General features: G+C 40.8%; 1 protein-coding gene across 1 annotated transcript; it reads left to right on the forward strand.

Annotated features, from left to right (window-relative positions):
* Nucleotides 1–9,322: 9,322 nt before the first annotated feature.
* Nucleotides 9,323–15,676, forward strand: LOC308104952 (kelch-like protein 23; the record flags this gene model as incomplete). Its single annotated transcript, XM_080455591.1, has 11 exons — nucleotides 9,323–9,586; nucleotides 9,758–9,892; nucleotides 10,002–10,193; nucleotides 10,640–10,786; nucleotides 11,061–11,229; nucleotides 11,481–11,633; nucleotides 13,957–14,088; nucleotides 14,374–14,586; nucleotides 14,726–14,866; nucleotides 14,990–15,164; nucleotides 15,259–15,676. 11 exons carry the CDS (start codon nucleotides 9,323–9,325, stop codon nucleotides 15,419–15,421), a joined length of 1,884 nt encoding a protein of 627 aa, XP_080311717.1. The 3' UTR covers nucleotides 15,422–15,676.
* Nucleotides 15,677–17,230: the final 1,554 nt, after the last annotated feature.

Here is a 17,230-nt window from a genome sequence, read left to right on the forward strand (position 1 = left end):
TTGAATATGCATGCACGTGCTGTAACTAGCTGTTATGGATTGTATATTTATTCATGCAACAAAAGGCACTATTCGTGGTGCAGAGAACCATGGTCAGGGCCGGAACAGTGAAGGCCCTATTGTAATGCAAGGAATTATCTTTACCATGGGATTATGTTTTCTCCTCAGTCTGTGTGTCTGCAGATAATCTCATACTGTTCAAATAGCTTTTGCACTCTTTGACAGCAAAAAATGTACCTCAATTCCTGAATATTTTTCAAATCAGTGAACTGTCAATTCTGTAAATGAATTATCACAGGGCAGTCAACCCTCCAGGCTATAGGATGTTGGGTGTTAGGGTTGGTTTGGTACACAAATTGATCAATTCAATAAGCTTTCAGTCTACTCGTGTTTTTTGTTGCAAAATGTACTTAAGGTACCAAAAGTAGAAAGTAGCCTACTCATTATGCAAAATGTCCGATTTCAAGTTTTCGAATGTATAAAAATCTTTAGAAAACAGAAGATCTACGAACTTGTAGATCGGCGATTTTCAAATGGCCAAAATGTATGTAGGGCTGAAGTGTTTAATGTAGGTTTTCTTGTAATAATAATGAAATCAATCAAAATCTAGTAACTTGTAACTAAAGCTTCAAATAATTGTAGAGGATTAAAAGTACAATATTTGCCTCTGAGATGTAGTGGAGTAGAAGTAAAAGTACAAAAAATTGGAAATACTACAGTATAGTAAAAAAGTACAGTACCTGAGTAGATGTATTTAGTTACTTTCCACCACTACACTGATGGTCAATACCACCATACAGTTCCAGAATGTTATGCATTTCACCGAGGCTACTATTGAGTAGCTGCTATAAAAGTCTCAATTCTAATTTGGCATTGTAAATAGTATGTTCGTATCAGACAGTGGTGTAAAGTAACTAAGTACATTTACTCAAGTACTCTACAATTTTGAGGTACTTTTACTTTACTGGCGTATTGCCAATACTTTTACTTCTATTCCATTACATCCAGAGCCAAATATACTTTACTACAATTATTTGAAAACTTTAGTTAGTTACTTTGTAGATTTTGATTATTATTACAAAACATACATTACCCCCACTTCAGCCCTATATACATCAGCCATTTGAAAATAGCCGATCTACAAGCTTACAATGCCTCACAATGCACTAGCTATTTTCGTAAATCTTTCGTATGTTTAGATTTGAAAACTTGTGAAATGGGACATAATGCGTAATCAGTACTTTCTACTTTTGGTACTTTAAGTACATTTTGATACCAATACTTTTGTACTTTTACTCAAGTAAATCTAGAATTCCGGACTTTTACTATTATATTTACTATTTCTACATTGCAGTATTGACACTTTTACATTTGAGTACTTTTTTCCACCACTGGTTAGTATGCAATTTCGGACGCACCGGTGACGTCACCCAGCTGGGATCCGCCACGTGGGGTTTGTTTATGTTCCGCTCTGCCCTGAAACAGCTGTTGAGTCGCGCAAGCGCGCGTTTGATAGCAACGGTTGCTAGGTTGCGCATGTCACCACACCATATATGGTCATCATCAACTAATCAGAACTTGTCACAAATTGTGACGTTGTAGAGTTTGGCCCCATAAAAGGCAGATCACAGCCTCCACACATGTATCAGTGATCAGTGTGTTACATTAAGCATGTGTCATTGTGCATTTCATATGAATACAGTTAAGATGTACCAACTTAGAGTTAGAAAACCTTCATGCAGAAACTCTAATGATTCCAACTGTACAGCAGATGAATATGACTCCATGGGTTCAACTGGAGACAGCAGCAAGAGGAGGAGAGGAGGGGTGAGGCGTGAGGCAGGGCAGAAGAAGAAGGAGGAGGAGGCAGCCGTCCCACTGCAAAAACCCAAGAAGAAGACACGTGGCCGTGTAAAGATAGAAATTGAATTTATTGAGAACACACTAAAGCGACGCACAACCTTCAGCAAGCGTAAAAATAGTGTAATAAACAAGGTCAAAGAGCTCGCCAAGCTGACAGGAACCCAGGTTCTCTTGCTGGTGGCCAGTGAAACGGGACACGTCTACAAATTTGCCTCCGACAAGCTCCAGCCCATGTTCACTAGTGAGGCGGGCGAAGCCCTGATTCAATCGTGCCTCAATTCACCACTGGACTCACCACCACCCCACGATGATGATGATAAAGCGCCCATGGATGTGAGCGCCTGTCCACGCGATACTGATGATGATGATGCACCCACGGATGTGAGCGCCACGGCTGCCACGGACTTAAAAGAGAAGATGGACCTCACCTTCCAAGCTTCTGAGTCGGAGAGCCTGGGCAGCACTGATGTTGAATCGAAACCATCTTTCAACGTGGCCAGTCTACCAGGTACCACCACCACCACCACCAGCAGCAGCAGTGCCCAGTCCATGGTGCCCACCACCTCCACCAATTCTACTGTGCAGGAGGGCAGCGGGCTGCAGGTACAACAGCACAGCCAGGCCCCCACGTCCTCCCTGCCCATGGAAGGTCACATGATGTACCCTAGTCCTCCACACACAGTGATGGACAACATCTCCCAGGGGCCCTGTGACTTCCAGTTGTCTGAAGAATTGATGGACTTTGTACTGAGCATGTGCACTGCTGATTCAAGCCTATAGTAGGCAGTTCGATATGCAGCGTCAGTGTGCAAGAGACAGAGAAAAGGGGGAGGAAAAATAGCTATTTGGTGGATCAAGGAAATCACTCCAAAGTGTCCCCTCTGCTGTTGCAGAGACAATCGAGCCCAGTGTCATATGCGACAACAGTTTTATTATTGTCATTCTATTTTATTTTATTTGTTATGTAGACAACAACCTGCGGGTCCCAACAATATTTTGATCCTTGTACTGTATATAAGTCAATAACAAATAAAACTTCTTGAATCTTGAACAGCAAAGTGTCCTTCTGTAATTAAGTGAGGTGTTTCACTAAGGAAATTTGTCTCTTATCAATTAACAATTGCTATAGTTACACATGATTACACACTTGAACGCGCGCGCGCGTACACACACACACACACACACACACACACACACACACACACACACACACACACACAGTAATAATAAGTAAATAATGACTATGCATCATTATAGTTCATATTGCTATAGCGCTGTATCCATTGTCAGGGTTAGACTACTTGGAGTTTAGCTGTAGTTAAATTTGGGGGTAAATTCCATACAAACAGGACTAATTACAGTTCCCCCCATATTTCAAGTAGCCTACACTCACCAATCAATCACTGACTGTCCAAAAGTTGGGACTATGTCAATGGTGGGGGACATGGTTACAATATTTACTTGTTTCCATTGTGGTCTCTCACTAACTGGTGACAACCCACATGTGTGGCAGTCATAATAGCTACAATAAATGTAACTATTTAACCTAACTACAAATTACACATTGACATTGTATGAAATAAAAACTAAAAACATCTTAGCCTATCACAAACAGGGACCTTTTCCAACAGCTCAGTTGTTTCAAATGAATAGTTAATGTAACATCTATATTGTCTACTATGATCCCTATATAAATGTTTATATATGAATCCATGTAATGATATATTATGGAGAGTAAATAACTACATTCTAGATGTGCCGGGAAAGCAACCGAGTCATTTTAGATTTTAACCACTTTAACCATTATTTTATACTTTGGCTATTCAAAGATAGATGTGTGACGCTGTAGTATGATCAAGTATAATCCATTAATTCACGAAAAAAGATATTGGAGATAAAATATGGAGATAAGAGGTGTTCTGCCCGACAGCAACGATATACAATATAGCCTTGCTCGGGCCCTGACTATTCTGTTGCTGTCGGGCAGAAACCTTGTATCTCCATCATTTCAACCATTTATGTTTTTTTTTTGTAAGTTAATGCCCTACTTCATCGTACAAGAGTGACACAGAAAAGAAGAAAAATAGCCGATCTACATGCTCACAATGCATTGCGAGGCGTTGTGAGCTTCTATATTTTTATTTTAAAGGGAAAGTGGTTAGGTAAGTCTGTGTTGGTTTCATAAATATCTAACCATTAACAAAAGCTTGTAAATAATAACTACCTTGATCCCTTTCCTGAAAAGTCAAGTTTTTGGACATACAATGTTTCCACCTGACAGCAATGATATGTTTCTCATGCACCAACAGTGCTTGGCTTGCAGCATCTACAGCATTAGAGCTGGTAAAAACGTGTCTGCATATTCAAACTGGGATAATTTCTAGTGGTTCAACATGATCGTTATGCTTTAAACCAATGGTTCTCAAACTTTTAAATGTCATGGTCTCCCCTTAACTCTTTAAACCTTTGAAAAAAGACCATTAATGTATTACTGAATACAACATCTTTATTAAACGTTAATATCTAGAACGCTGAAGAAAAAAACAAAAGATATTAAAGGCAAATGTTCAGACTGTACGAGTGTTACAAAACACTAGAATACAATCGATCAGTTGTCTTTCCCCCCCACTGGTTGACTTTCAGAAATATTGATTCACATTAACAATTTTAATTATTTGGGTCATACAGCATCTTTTAATAAGAGCAACAATATTGACAGGCATTTGTTTAACAAAAATCTATCCTCACACCAAAGTCCCCAAACATTAACATCACAGAATAACTATACAGTAAATGGACAAAATAGATTCGATTTGACCTGATCTGACATCCATAACACAATGTCTTAACCTGTAAAATAATGACTTGAGGATTCCGATTTCCGAGTGATCAAATTCGCTATGGATTCATGTGGGTTGACATGTTCCTTTATCATCACTGCAAAACAAATTGACTCAAGCACACGAGACACTGAAGTTAAACCTGCTTCCTTTGCAACTGGGAAAAGACTAAAAACAGTGACACACCAAACCTTGGCACAAACTGGTCTCCCAGCTCAGTTAGAGTCTTACTGGTCCTTGTCACTAAAGCAGGGAGTGTTTGACCGTGCCCCCCTCCCTCCACACTGGGGAGGGTTCAAACACCTACTGAAGGATGATGGTGCAGAGAGGTTTGGCACGCTAGAAGAGCTTTCGGCCAGCTTTCTCCCCCTCAGTTCACCAGCTGTAGCAGATTTGTTGGCCTTGTGTGCATCCACCCTCATCCTGAGAGACACACATCTGAAAGAGCAGTGACTGGTGGGCATCTCTCCCACAATGTCCCATGTGTCCGTCTCTTCGCAGTACCGCTTGATGGTATATAAATGAAGCTAAATGAAGAGAGATCAAAATATAGCCGTGAGAGAAATGTCTGGTGTGGACAAACAGACACATTTTCCCAGGCCTTCAGGGAGCAACAGCCTCTTACCGCTCCTCTCCTCCTAGTACATATATCTTTCCATCCACCACAGCCACACCAGGCGAGGAGCGTGGCCGTTTCATTCGGGCACACATGGTCCACTGGTTGGTCTCTGGGTTGCAACACTCCACCCATTCTGTGCATGTAAATAAATGCAGACCACCTATAGATAAAAGGGAATTAACAAGATAATGACTGTTAGTGGGGTCTTGGTATGTATGTATGATACCTATAAGTAGATCTTTCCTTTGATAGTACAGATCGCTGAATCAGCACATGGAATCTGCATAGGAGTGACTATAGTCCATACAGATGATTTAGGGTTGTACTTCAACACCTGGATCATAACTTCTCCATCTAGGATGAATAAAACGTATAATAAAGTTTTGGACATTTAAAGGATGAGTTCACCCATTTTCAACCTATCTTTGTATAATTGGTCCACTCCTCACTAATGCTCATTATAAATATGGTAAATATTTTGTAGGAAAATGATCCAATTTTCCATTTTGAGTGGCAAAAGAATGTGAACATTTGAGATTAGCAGTACTTTTGAAGGTGAAATAACAGTCAGGTGTTTTAGTCAAACAAATAAACATATAATTCCTTGAATTACAGTCTCTGTTGGGTGGAACCTCATGTGTCCAAAAACTGTTACTTTTCAGGATAAAAATTTATCAAAAGTACCGGTAGTTACTGATCAGACCATACGGAATGTTAAGAAAGTACAACACATAAATGTTCCGTTCCATCACTGTGAGTTTGTACGTCTGTTTCAACAAATAACTACATTCTAGATGTGTTTAATACAGAGAAGATGTATATTGATTAATATAAGAGTAATTCACGTTACGCCAGAGGTTTGTGTATGTTGTTGTTGTTGTCATAGCTACCACATTACATTGCATTGTGCATTGCATTACATGCATTTCACGTAGGCTTAGGCTACAGTACTACTGAGTAGCTATAAGTCTCAATACTAATTTGGCATTGTAAATAGTATGTTAGTATCAGTGGTGGAAAGTAACTAAGTACATTTACTTAGTACTGTACTTAAGTACAATTTTGAGGTACTTGGAGTATTTCCAATTTTCAATACTTTTACTTCTACTCCACTACTCAGAGGCAAATATTATACTTTTACTCCACTACAATTGTTTGACTAGTTACTTTGTAGATTTAGATTATTATTACTAAACATACATGCCATTTGAAAATAGCCGATCTACACGCTCACAATGTGTCGCATCGCTTGTAGATCTGCTATTTTCAAACGTGCCTGCATATTCAAACTGTATTATTTCTAGTGGTTCAACATGATCATTATGCTTTAAACCAATGGTTCTCAAACTTTTAAATTTCAAGGTCTACCCTTAACTTAAACCTTTGTCACTTACAACTGACGTCACTTACAACCAGCAGAAAGAAAGTGTGTGTGTGTGTGTGTGTGTGTGTGTGTGTGTGTGTGTGTGTGTGTGTGTGTGTGTGTGTGTGTGTGTGTGTGTGTGTGTGTGTGTGTGTGTGTGTGTGTGAGAGAGTATTGTAGTCTATTTTAATCAATAAAATACATCTATGCTATTCTTATCTTGATCCAAGGCTAGTACACTCTCAGAGTTGCAGAACTGTAGGGTCCATTTGTTCCATTTTGCAGTACACTCTCAGAGTTAACTGTGAGGGTCTATTTAGTTCTACTCAGTACACTCAGAGTTACATAACCTTGAGGGTCCATTTGGTTCTATTTAGTACACTCAGAGTTGCATAACTGTAAGGGTCCATTTTGAACCCCACCTCAAGGAACCCTGAGGGTCTATATCCCCACTGGTATGACTGGTTCAACTACATGAGTGCATGTATGTGAGCTTGTAGACCATTTCCTGCGAAGATATTTAGTGTAGCCCATTAGAACATGGTCAACCAAGTATAGAGCCTATTAAAACACTATTAACATCTACAGGGTTTAAGTGGTTTTTAAATCCAATACATCCACAACTGCTGCCATGCAGTAGGTGTCGCTGCAGGCTGTGAAAGGTCTGTTCTCGACCACCCTGACATCACAACAAAGTTAGTAGAAATAGACAGTTACAGCGGCTGTTCCCCATGGGCTGTTCTGTCAACAAGAAGGTAATGTTGACTTTTAAGTATATAGCTGACTTCTTGTATGTTAACAGTGGAAACCTTCATTTCTCTTATCATTCAGTCGTGTCTTCACTCTTCAGTGTAGCCTTGGATCAAGACTTTATCATAGATGTATCTTATCGAGTCTGACTTTTGCTTTCGTATCTATGACAGTCTTGGTCTCTACCACCCAATAGTAACTGGACATCCGCGCGGAAAGTCCGTATTTCTCCGTACATGTACAAACAAAAACATAATAAAGTGCTGACCCTGTAGTCCCGGATGTTAACTCGACATTAGGAACCCACGTGCACTGTATTAGCCCGTAATTCTCAATAGATATGCGTTTTAATCCCGTTTGTGTCGGATTCTGGGGCGGTAGTGCTTGGCGGTAGTGACGGGGCGCATCCGGTGAAAGCCGGTATTACACTCAATGTAAACAGGAACTAAACGAGGGGGGGGAAATGTCGTAAAGACACAGACGGGATTAAAACACATATTTATTGACAATACAGACTAATATAGTGCACAAAGATTCCGAATGTAGAGTTAACATCCGGAGCTACCGGGTAAGCACCTTATATTTTGCATTTATACATGTTTGGAGAAATACGGACTTTACGGGCGGATGTTCAGTGACAATTGGGGGGTAAAGTCCAAGACGATCATAGATATGCAAATGTAAAATCGATTAAATACATCTATGATGTTGATCCAAGGCTACTTCAGTGTGTTCAGTGAAGCTGTTTGGTTCTGCTGTGGATGTAAGAATGTCATCGTTGTCACTTTGTTGTGAAAACTTACAAACAAATCAATGTGGTGGTGACGTCACGTTGACCAACTGATTGTTTGATAGCAGTCAATGTTTATAACATCAAATGTACTTTTATGTTTATGTTGTACTCAACCCCAGTACTTGATATACTCCTGGTCAAATATTACCCTACTACTCCTACTCCACTTCTGCAAGTGAAAGTTGCAGCTCAGTTTAATTGTACTTGAGTTTAAGGATATTTTTTTTACTTAAAAAATGATAATATATATTCAAAAGTACATGCTTTTAAATATACTTAAAGGACGATTTCACCCATTTCACCCATTTTCAACCTATCTTCATAATTGGTCTTCACTATAATGCTCATTTTGATTGATTGAATACTTTATTAACAGTTAGCAAATAGTATGGTGGTACAATATGGTGCGAAAAGGATAACACAGGAAGTCCTAAGGGCTTGTTTCCATTGTGGTCCTGTGTGTATTATTATAAAATGGTACCATTTTTGTCTACTCGGCCTGTGTCTCAGAGGAGGGCTTTGGACACTTAAAAACCCACCTACCAGTGACATAGTGACGTAGTTTTTTCCCTTCTTTTTTTTAAACAAGTTCAATGTATTTATTTATTTTTTATGAGAACAATGGCTTCCATTATAGCATGGTAACTTTCCAGGAATAGAAAGCCTGTCCACAGCCCTCCTCTGAGACACAGACTGAGTAGACAAAAAACAATCATGAGCTTTTGTGAGGACCAATTATATGAAGATAGGTTGAAAATGGGTTGTCCTTTAAGTATTTAAAAGTACAAACAAATTCCATAGGTTAAGTACATTTTCTTTTTAGAATCAATGCATGCACAAAAAAAATACAAATAATAGTCAAAATCAAGAAAAATCCTGATATCGTCCTTCTCGTGTCTGAGGCGGTCGTGTTTTTTTCAGTTACTCTTATTTTTTTTTACTGCTTCATAGTGTGATATGATATGCTTCCATGTGATGTCACACTGTAGTTTCTCTCCACAAGTATTCTGTTCATTAAAGGTAACGTGCAACAATCGTTACCATCTGACCATTTATACCATCTTCTACTGTCATATGGTCTAGCAAAGGCAGAAATGGCTGAAAGGATTCCAGTCGATGCCAGTTCACCCCCCTGGCCTGTGGATGTTGGACTTTGTGAGGATGACACCAGTGTAGCTCTGTCCTCAGGGGAGAGTGAGGACTTAGTGTTTGTGGAGACCAGCCATCCCAACAAGGTCTTAGAGGGCCTAAACCGTCTTCGACTCGACAATGTTTTCTGTGATGTGATTCTCAGCTGTGGGGGACAGGAGTTCCCTGGCCATCGTAATGTACTAGCCTCCTTTAGCTCTTACTTTGAGGTAAATGCTCACATTTATTGACCTGGTGCTGTTAAGGGAATGACATTCAATTCTGCCTTGCCTTTCATTTGAACTGAATATCATGTTATATCCAATTAATTAATTGTTGACACAGTAATTAGAAATGCCTCAATAATTAGAAACAACCATTCACCTTTTCCACCTGCACAGGCAATGTTTACAACAGACTTGATGGAGTCCAAACAGGAAAGGGTGTCCATTAGTGGAGTGGAACCTGAGATGATTGGCTTGTTGTTTAAATATGCCTACACTTCAAAGGTGGTCATCTCCATGTCAAATGTACAGGTGATGTACATCAATTGATATCATCAATCATAAACCTTATTCATTGTCTCCTTCTCTCCTATTTTGACCTGCATTTTTGCTTACATTTTTTGTTCTTTTGGTCTTCTAGGCCCTGCTAGCAGCATCACACTTGCTGAATGTTACCGCAGTTCAAGAGGCCTGCTGTCATTACATGGAGCGCCACATAGATGAAAAGAACTGTGTAGCGATTCACGGCTTGGCAGAGGCCTACTCCTGTAAAATGTTGGAGAAACGCAGCAGGGACTACATTCTTGAACACTTCATGGTTGTCTGCCAGCAGGTCAGAGATAGAGGCCTCCAGTCCATACATTTATCAAGTTGTTTGTCTGTTTTGGGAATTTTCTCCTGTAGAATCTTTGAGTCAGTCATTTGGTCAGTGATCGGATGAATATTAATATTAGGAATTATTTCACTTGTCCTTTTCACCAATAAACTACTTATCACAGTGAGCACTTGATATAGGAGGAGAAAGAGTTTCAGGAAGTATCGGAAGAGGGTCATAATGTATCAACTAGTCCAGTTGTTCTCAACCTTTTCAGGCCGCGACCACCCAAAATAATCATAATATTTGAACTCGCCCCCTACCCTGACAAGCACTTGGAATTGTAGGAGTTGAGGCATTACGTTTCACTGTCATCTAGATCTGGGGACCCCCCCACCCCCCCAAATCAGGTCCCGACCCACTGAACCACTGAACTAGTCTTCTGTACTTTTTTATGTCCCTAGGAAGAGTTCCTCTCTCTCTCTGTGGACAGACTGACAGAGATCCTTGCCAGTGATGATCTCAATGTGTCCAAGGAGGAGACAGTGTTTGAGGCGGCCATGATGTGGTTAAACAAGTGTCCTAGTACCCACAGACAGAGCTTCGAAAAGGTCAGTCTTTCTACAAAGACCACGGAGAAGTCAAGGCAATGTAACTGGCTAAGACGATCTTAAAGGGATGCTATCATGCTGTTAATCTGAGGCTCTATCAATATAATTATTAGTTGGATCTCTAGTTGTGTTACTCCTGTTTAATTATTCTGTCTTTAATTACATACTTGTCATCTATGGTACTTTGGGTGTGCATTATGATGATGATGACTTGCTTAATGTGCAATGTGCAGCCTAAAGAGTTTGAGAACCACTGTTCTAATTGATCTTTAAGGTGCTAGAGAAAATCCGTATTCCTCTCATCACTCCCTCGTACCTCCATGATGTGATTGAGTCTCTGGATGTGGTGAAAGAATCCCAGGGCTGCCAGAGGCTCATCTCTGAGGCCAAGAACCAGGATGTCCTACCCTACAGCCACAGAGCACAGCCACGCTGGTCTACAGGTACCCTGCCTCACACATGCATGCATGTTGCAACTAATGGTAAAATACATTAAGGTGTTTGTAGTTGGGATTTCCAGTGCAGAGACAAATTCCATCAATGTGCAATCATTCGATTTTTGTTTCACGGTTTTAGTTAAATATAACTTTGAAATGTATGCCAGTTTTCTCCTGGATTCATTCAATGACTGCTGATTTGTGTTATTAAAACCTTTTCAACTGCTCACACATTACTCTACCACGCGACTACGCAGTGCCTGAAGTCATAGTGTCGGTGGGAGGAGACCGTGAACAGCAGGAAGAAGAGATGCATCGCAGTTTTTCTTGCTTTGATCCCCTGACAAACCATTGGAGGACTCTGGGTCGCCTCCCCTTCCCTGTATACTGGCATCGTCTGGTTGTGTTAGGTGAGGCACCATCAGAGTCAAGTGGAGTAGAGGTCAATCAACTTAGGATCCCACTTTGTGTTGGCTCTGAACTGAGCTGTAGTAAGTTGTGCTGGAAAGACAAAGGCAATTCTTGAAAGGTATTGTTGTCGCTGTTACTGTTATTAATTATTAGTATTATATTTTAATTTGTATCCTCCCACTTCCTCCATATTTTGGACTGTTGCTCTGATCCGCACCAAACTTGGCACCAACACTGGTTAAGGGTCTGCCTTCAGAATAGCCACACCAGGGACCACGTGTAGCACCCAGGGCCTCCACCCCCTCTGTGTTCCTAATGGCTGGGGTTTAAACAGCCATAACTCCAGTTCCCAGCATGCTAAAGTTCCCAAACTTGGTAGATGCTCTTAGACGGCCAGTTGGGCTGTAATTTGCTGATGCCCCGCCCCCTCTGTGTTCCTATTGGCTGGGGTTTAACAGCCATAACTAAAGTTCCCATGTGTTAAATGCTTCAAAATTGGTAGGTGGTGTTACGGGACGGGCTGTAATTGCTGAAGCCCCGCCCCCTCTGCTTTCATATTGGCTTGGGTTTAAACAGCCATAACTCCATTTCTCAGCATGCTACAGGCTCCAACTTTGGTGGGTGGTCCCACAGACTTCCAATTTCATACAAAATGATCACTTCCATTTTTCCTTCATACTTACTGTTTCTCAGATTGCCTTGAAACTTCACCCACACACTCTCTGACGGGTGTGGAGTTCAATGATGCAACCCGGAAGTAGATCTGTTCACTTCCGTTTTTACCCGGAAGTGGTCGTAGACCCCTACCATAGACATCGGCTCTGAGGCATTGGTATCTCGGGTGCCATTTTAGCGTAGGAAAGCTTCCCTGAAGCTTCCGCGTGTGTCACAGAAGGGGGCGTTAGGTAGGCCAATCAGAGCCAGGTGGGGGCGGGTCTTTTTGTAACCCAGCTCTTAACCCTTTAAAAGGCAGCAGCTGCGCAGCATCCAGTTAGTTGTAACTTGGCAAACTCCACACTCTGGATTTGTGCAATAATAAATCGTCTTTTACTGCAGTTTAAACAGGTTCCTAGAGACGTCTTTCAAAGTTGATAGCTCTGTTCTGACCTGAATAGCTAACATTAAGGATGTTGGATAAAGGCAATTCTGCAATGTGGCCAGCATATTTCATGTAGTCTGTCAGTGAATGGAGACAAAAATATGTTGTGACTATTACTGTTACTTGAAAGTATTTTGGAATGAAAATTTGCAATTTAGATGTAACCAAATATAGGCCTACGCCTACTGGATCCATAACTCCATGTCTCGCATTTGTGACAAACTTAACCGCTTGAAAATAGTTTGAAAATTCAGGGAGTTGTGATGATTTTAATTGTGGAGAGACCGTCTGCTTCAATGGACATAAATTAGAACAGTGGTTTTCAACCTTTTTCATATCAAGGTCCATTATTTATTCGGCATTTGAGCCACGGAACACCGTTTGATGAGCTTTAGCCTCTCACACCCAAAACTTAGAATATGTTATCGTTCGATAAGATGCTGTCAAAATAACAATTCTTTACGTTCTCTAATTGTGTACCTGTATAGTAAGTAATGCAGATGTTTAACAATTTGACTCTTGAGAGTGTGAAATGTTATACTCAAGATTTAAAGATCTATAAGGGTCCATTTGGTTATCAACTCCATCATTTAGCTCGGAACCACCTGGAACCCCCTCAAGGACCACTGGTGGTCCCCGGACCACTGGTTGAGAACCATTGCACTGACAAGTCCCGGAAAAGACGCACTGTGATTGGCCAGTAGTCAACGCGCTGTGAGCGCTGTGATTGGCCAGTAGTCACTTTGAGTCTCAGTTTGCCTACGCTAAAATGACGGCTGTGATACCAGTTGCTCCAACAAACTGCAGAGGCCAATGAGGTATCTAGGTTTCTATATCTATGGACCCCTACCTCCCGAACACAAGGTCGCACAGGTATGACAGTGGACCCGGGTGCTGCAAGTGAATCACTGCTCGTTATAGCTGTGTTTAAAACTTCAAATGGCCATACTTCGGTGACCATTGCCCTTATCAGCACAACATAGGACTAGGTTTGAAGGCAGCGTAGCAACCTGAATCTAGTGTAATATATTCACCATTTGGCTTTAATTTATGTGAGTGATGTCCACATGTTGATGCTCACGAGCGCAGCTCTTATTTGACTGCTCAGGTTAAGTTGATGGGAAACACTTTTGTGCATTGCACATACTGTAAGAGAAACCCCTTTTTATTTCTTTAAAAATCAAGGATCTCTTTAATTAAATTCTGCTCTTCTCCCACCATAGGCAATACACTGTATTTGGCTGGAGGACTAAGATCCACAGATGATTCAGTCAGTAGGGAGATGTGGCGCTATGACCCTTCCTGTGACTTATGGTTGGAAATGGCTCCCATGAATGAGGCACGCTGGGACTTTGGTGAGATTGTCAAACTATGGCATTCAGTCTAATTTTGTTTTGTAATAACTGCAAATGTTTTGTTTTTGTTTTAGATTTTTTTTGGCTTTTATGCCTTTATTGATAGGACAGTAGGCTGACAGGAAATGGGGAGTGACATGCAGCAAAGGCCGTCAGGATCGCTGGACCGCTACGCCAGCGGCCCAGGCCAACTGCTAAGGTTGTTGCCTTGGTTATCCAAGAAGAGGGTACATATAACACGCATACATATCTTTTTTTTCTTGCATAACCCCACATGGTCCATAGGCCTGGTGACACTGGATGGCTACGTGTATGCACTGGGTGGCTGGCGGGAGGGCTGTAGGGGCGTATTCCTCCCGCTGGCCACTGGCCGTGCGGAGTCGATGGAGATCTACGACCCCAACGCCAACACCTGGCAGCTAATGGAGTCTGTCATGCCAAACGTTAAGTACGGCAGCATTGCTGCGGCTGCACTAGATGGACTGATCTACGTTATTGGTAGGGAACATGCTTATGCACCTGCAGGTTCAGCCTGCTGGGTTTAATAACATTGCATTTTTATGTCATGTCAGTAAAGCATAATGGTTAACGGAAAATGTCCAATGATGTTGGTTTTATTACATTGTATTCATCATAGATGGTGGAAGAAAGCCCCAGCTGTTCGAGTACAACCCTAAATCATCTGCATGGACAAAGCTTGCTCCTATGCTGACTCAAGCATACTGTCCTGATTCAGCGTACAGTATGTGTACTCTAAAAGGAAAGATCTACGTTATAGGTATCACAGCTGTTCTTAATGTCTCTTAGTTCCATTATAGACACACTCCAACTTCACTGTTGTTTGGGCACATAATGATGCCTACTAACAGCTGCTATCCTGTTAATTCCTTGTTATTTATAGGTTGTGTGGTTATAGAAGAAGAAGAAGAAGACGCAAACCTGGTGCAGTGCTACAACCCCAAAACCAACCAGTGGACCATGTGTGCCCCAATGAAAGGGAGACGCTTGATGCCTGGCGTGGCTGTTGTGGATGGAAAGATCTATGCACTAGGAGCGAATAATGCGAGCTGTAGCAGGTAAGAGGCTGTTGCTCCATGAAAGCCTGGGAAAGGGGGAGGCTTTATCCACACCAGACATTTCTTTCATAGCTATTTGACTGTCTTCATGTAGGCCTCACCGTATCATCGAGCGCTACTGTGACGCGACGGACACGTGGGAAATTGTGGGGGAGATGCCCACTAATAACAGTCGTAGATGTGTGTCTCTCAAGCTGAGGATGGATGCACACACAACCAACGAATCTGCCACACCTGACACCGTACCTATGAACTGAGGGGGAGATGATAGAAGGCTCTTCTAGAGTGCCAAATCTTCCTATGCAAACATCTTTCAGTAGGTATTGTGCCCTCCCCAGTGGGAAGTCTAACGCTCCTTGCTTTAGTGACTAGTACCAGGAAGATGCTAGCTGAGCTGGAGACTAGTTTGTGCGAAGATTTGGTGGGTCAGACTTGTTTCTCTGTGGCAAAGGATGCAGGTTTAACTTGTGAGTCTTGTGTGCTTGGTTCCATTTTATTGCAGTGATGACAAAGGAACATGTCAACCCACATGAATCCATAGCAAATGTGATCACTGAGAGTCATTGTTTTACAGGTTACAACATTGTGTTAAGGAGGTCGGATCAGTTCAAACCTGTGATTTCGTAGTTTACCAGACAATGTCAATTTTCTGTATAATTATTCTGTAATGTTCAGCTGTTCTGCAACTTGGCTATGAAGATAATGTCATTAGTTTACACCCGAGTTGCAACTGTACTTGGTGTGCTCTTTTTTCCCTCTACACCAAATTTCTTTGCTGAAAATAGCCAATCTACAAGATCACAACGGGTCGCAATGCGCCACTTTGAGCTTGTACATTTGCTATTCCCCTCCCCCCCCAGAACAGGGATGCTGGGGCTCAAGTGGTTAAATGTCTGTCAATATGTATTAAAGGGATATTTCAAACAAGCTTGCGGTCATTTTAACGTCGACTCAGGCTTTTGTGAGCACTCCAGACAGTTTTTAAGTTGCTTGATTCTGTATTTAGATATTTGATATTCATTTTATCTGACACACCCCATTCCTATACAAACCTGTTATAACTTCAAGTGTTTTTTCAATTACTTTTTTTCATTTATTTCAAATACATTTAATTTCCCCAAAAAATTATAAAACAATAAATGAAAAAAGGAATTGAAAAAACACAGCCCTCACGCATTAGAAGGACAATATCAGTCACCAGAACCAAAGATGGGTGTTTTCGATGAGTCCATTATGGTTAAAATGGAGTATAAATGAGTTTGTATATTAAAATCTAAATATTGAATCAAGCAACTTAAACTGTCTGGGGTGCTCAAAAGCCTGAGTAGATGTTAAAATGAGCCCAACCATGTTTGAAAGTGTCAAAATATGCTGTATGGACCAAATAATAAAAATTGTTAATGTGAATCAATATTTTTTTTTAAAGTAACCCAGTGGAAAAAACTGACCGATTGTATTTTGTAACACTTGTATGTTTGCCTTCAATGTCTGTTGTTTATTTTTGTAGTGTACAAGACATTAAGTCTAATAAAGATGTTGAATTCAGTAGCATGTTAATGGTCTCTTTTCAAATGTTTAAAGCATAATGATCATGTTGAACCACTTGAAATAGTTTGTCAACATACAGGTACATGCCATGTTGAATAGGCAGTTACGTTTTTCTACTAGCTCTAATAGATTGTAATTCATGCTGTCAAAATGGCATTTCACCCAAGCACCGGTTGTGCTGAGAAACGTATACTCAGGGCCCAAGCATTGAAGGACCTATTGCAGTTCTCAAACTTTAATTTCAAGGACCCCAATAACTCAGAGCATACCCTTACCGGTCCCCCGCCCTCACAAGCACTTGGAATTGTAGGAGTTGAGGCATTACATTTAGTTTGACTCTGTTCCACAGATAAATATTGAGACGTTTGACAATTTGGCCAATGTATGACCATTTGTGTATGGTATGTATGTATATATATGTATATATATATATATATATTTTTATTTTATTTTTATTTTGACACCGTAATGGATGGTCTTATTATTTTATAGGTATTATAAATGTCTTAAAAGTCCTT

This window comes from Gymnoscopelus braueri, assembly GCF_963280865.1.
Source record: "Gymnoscopelus braueri genome assembly, chromosome: 17".
Lineage (NCBI taxonomy): Eukaryota > Metazoa > Chordata > Actinopteri > Myctophiformes > Myctophidae > Gymnoscopelus > Gymnoscopelus braueri.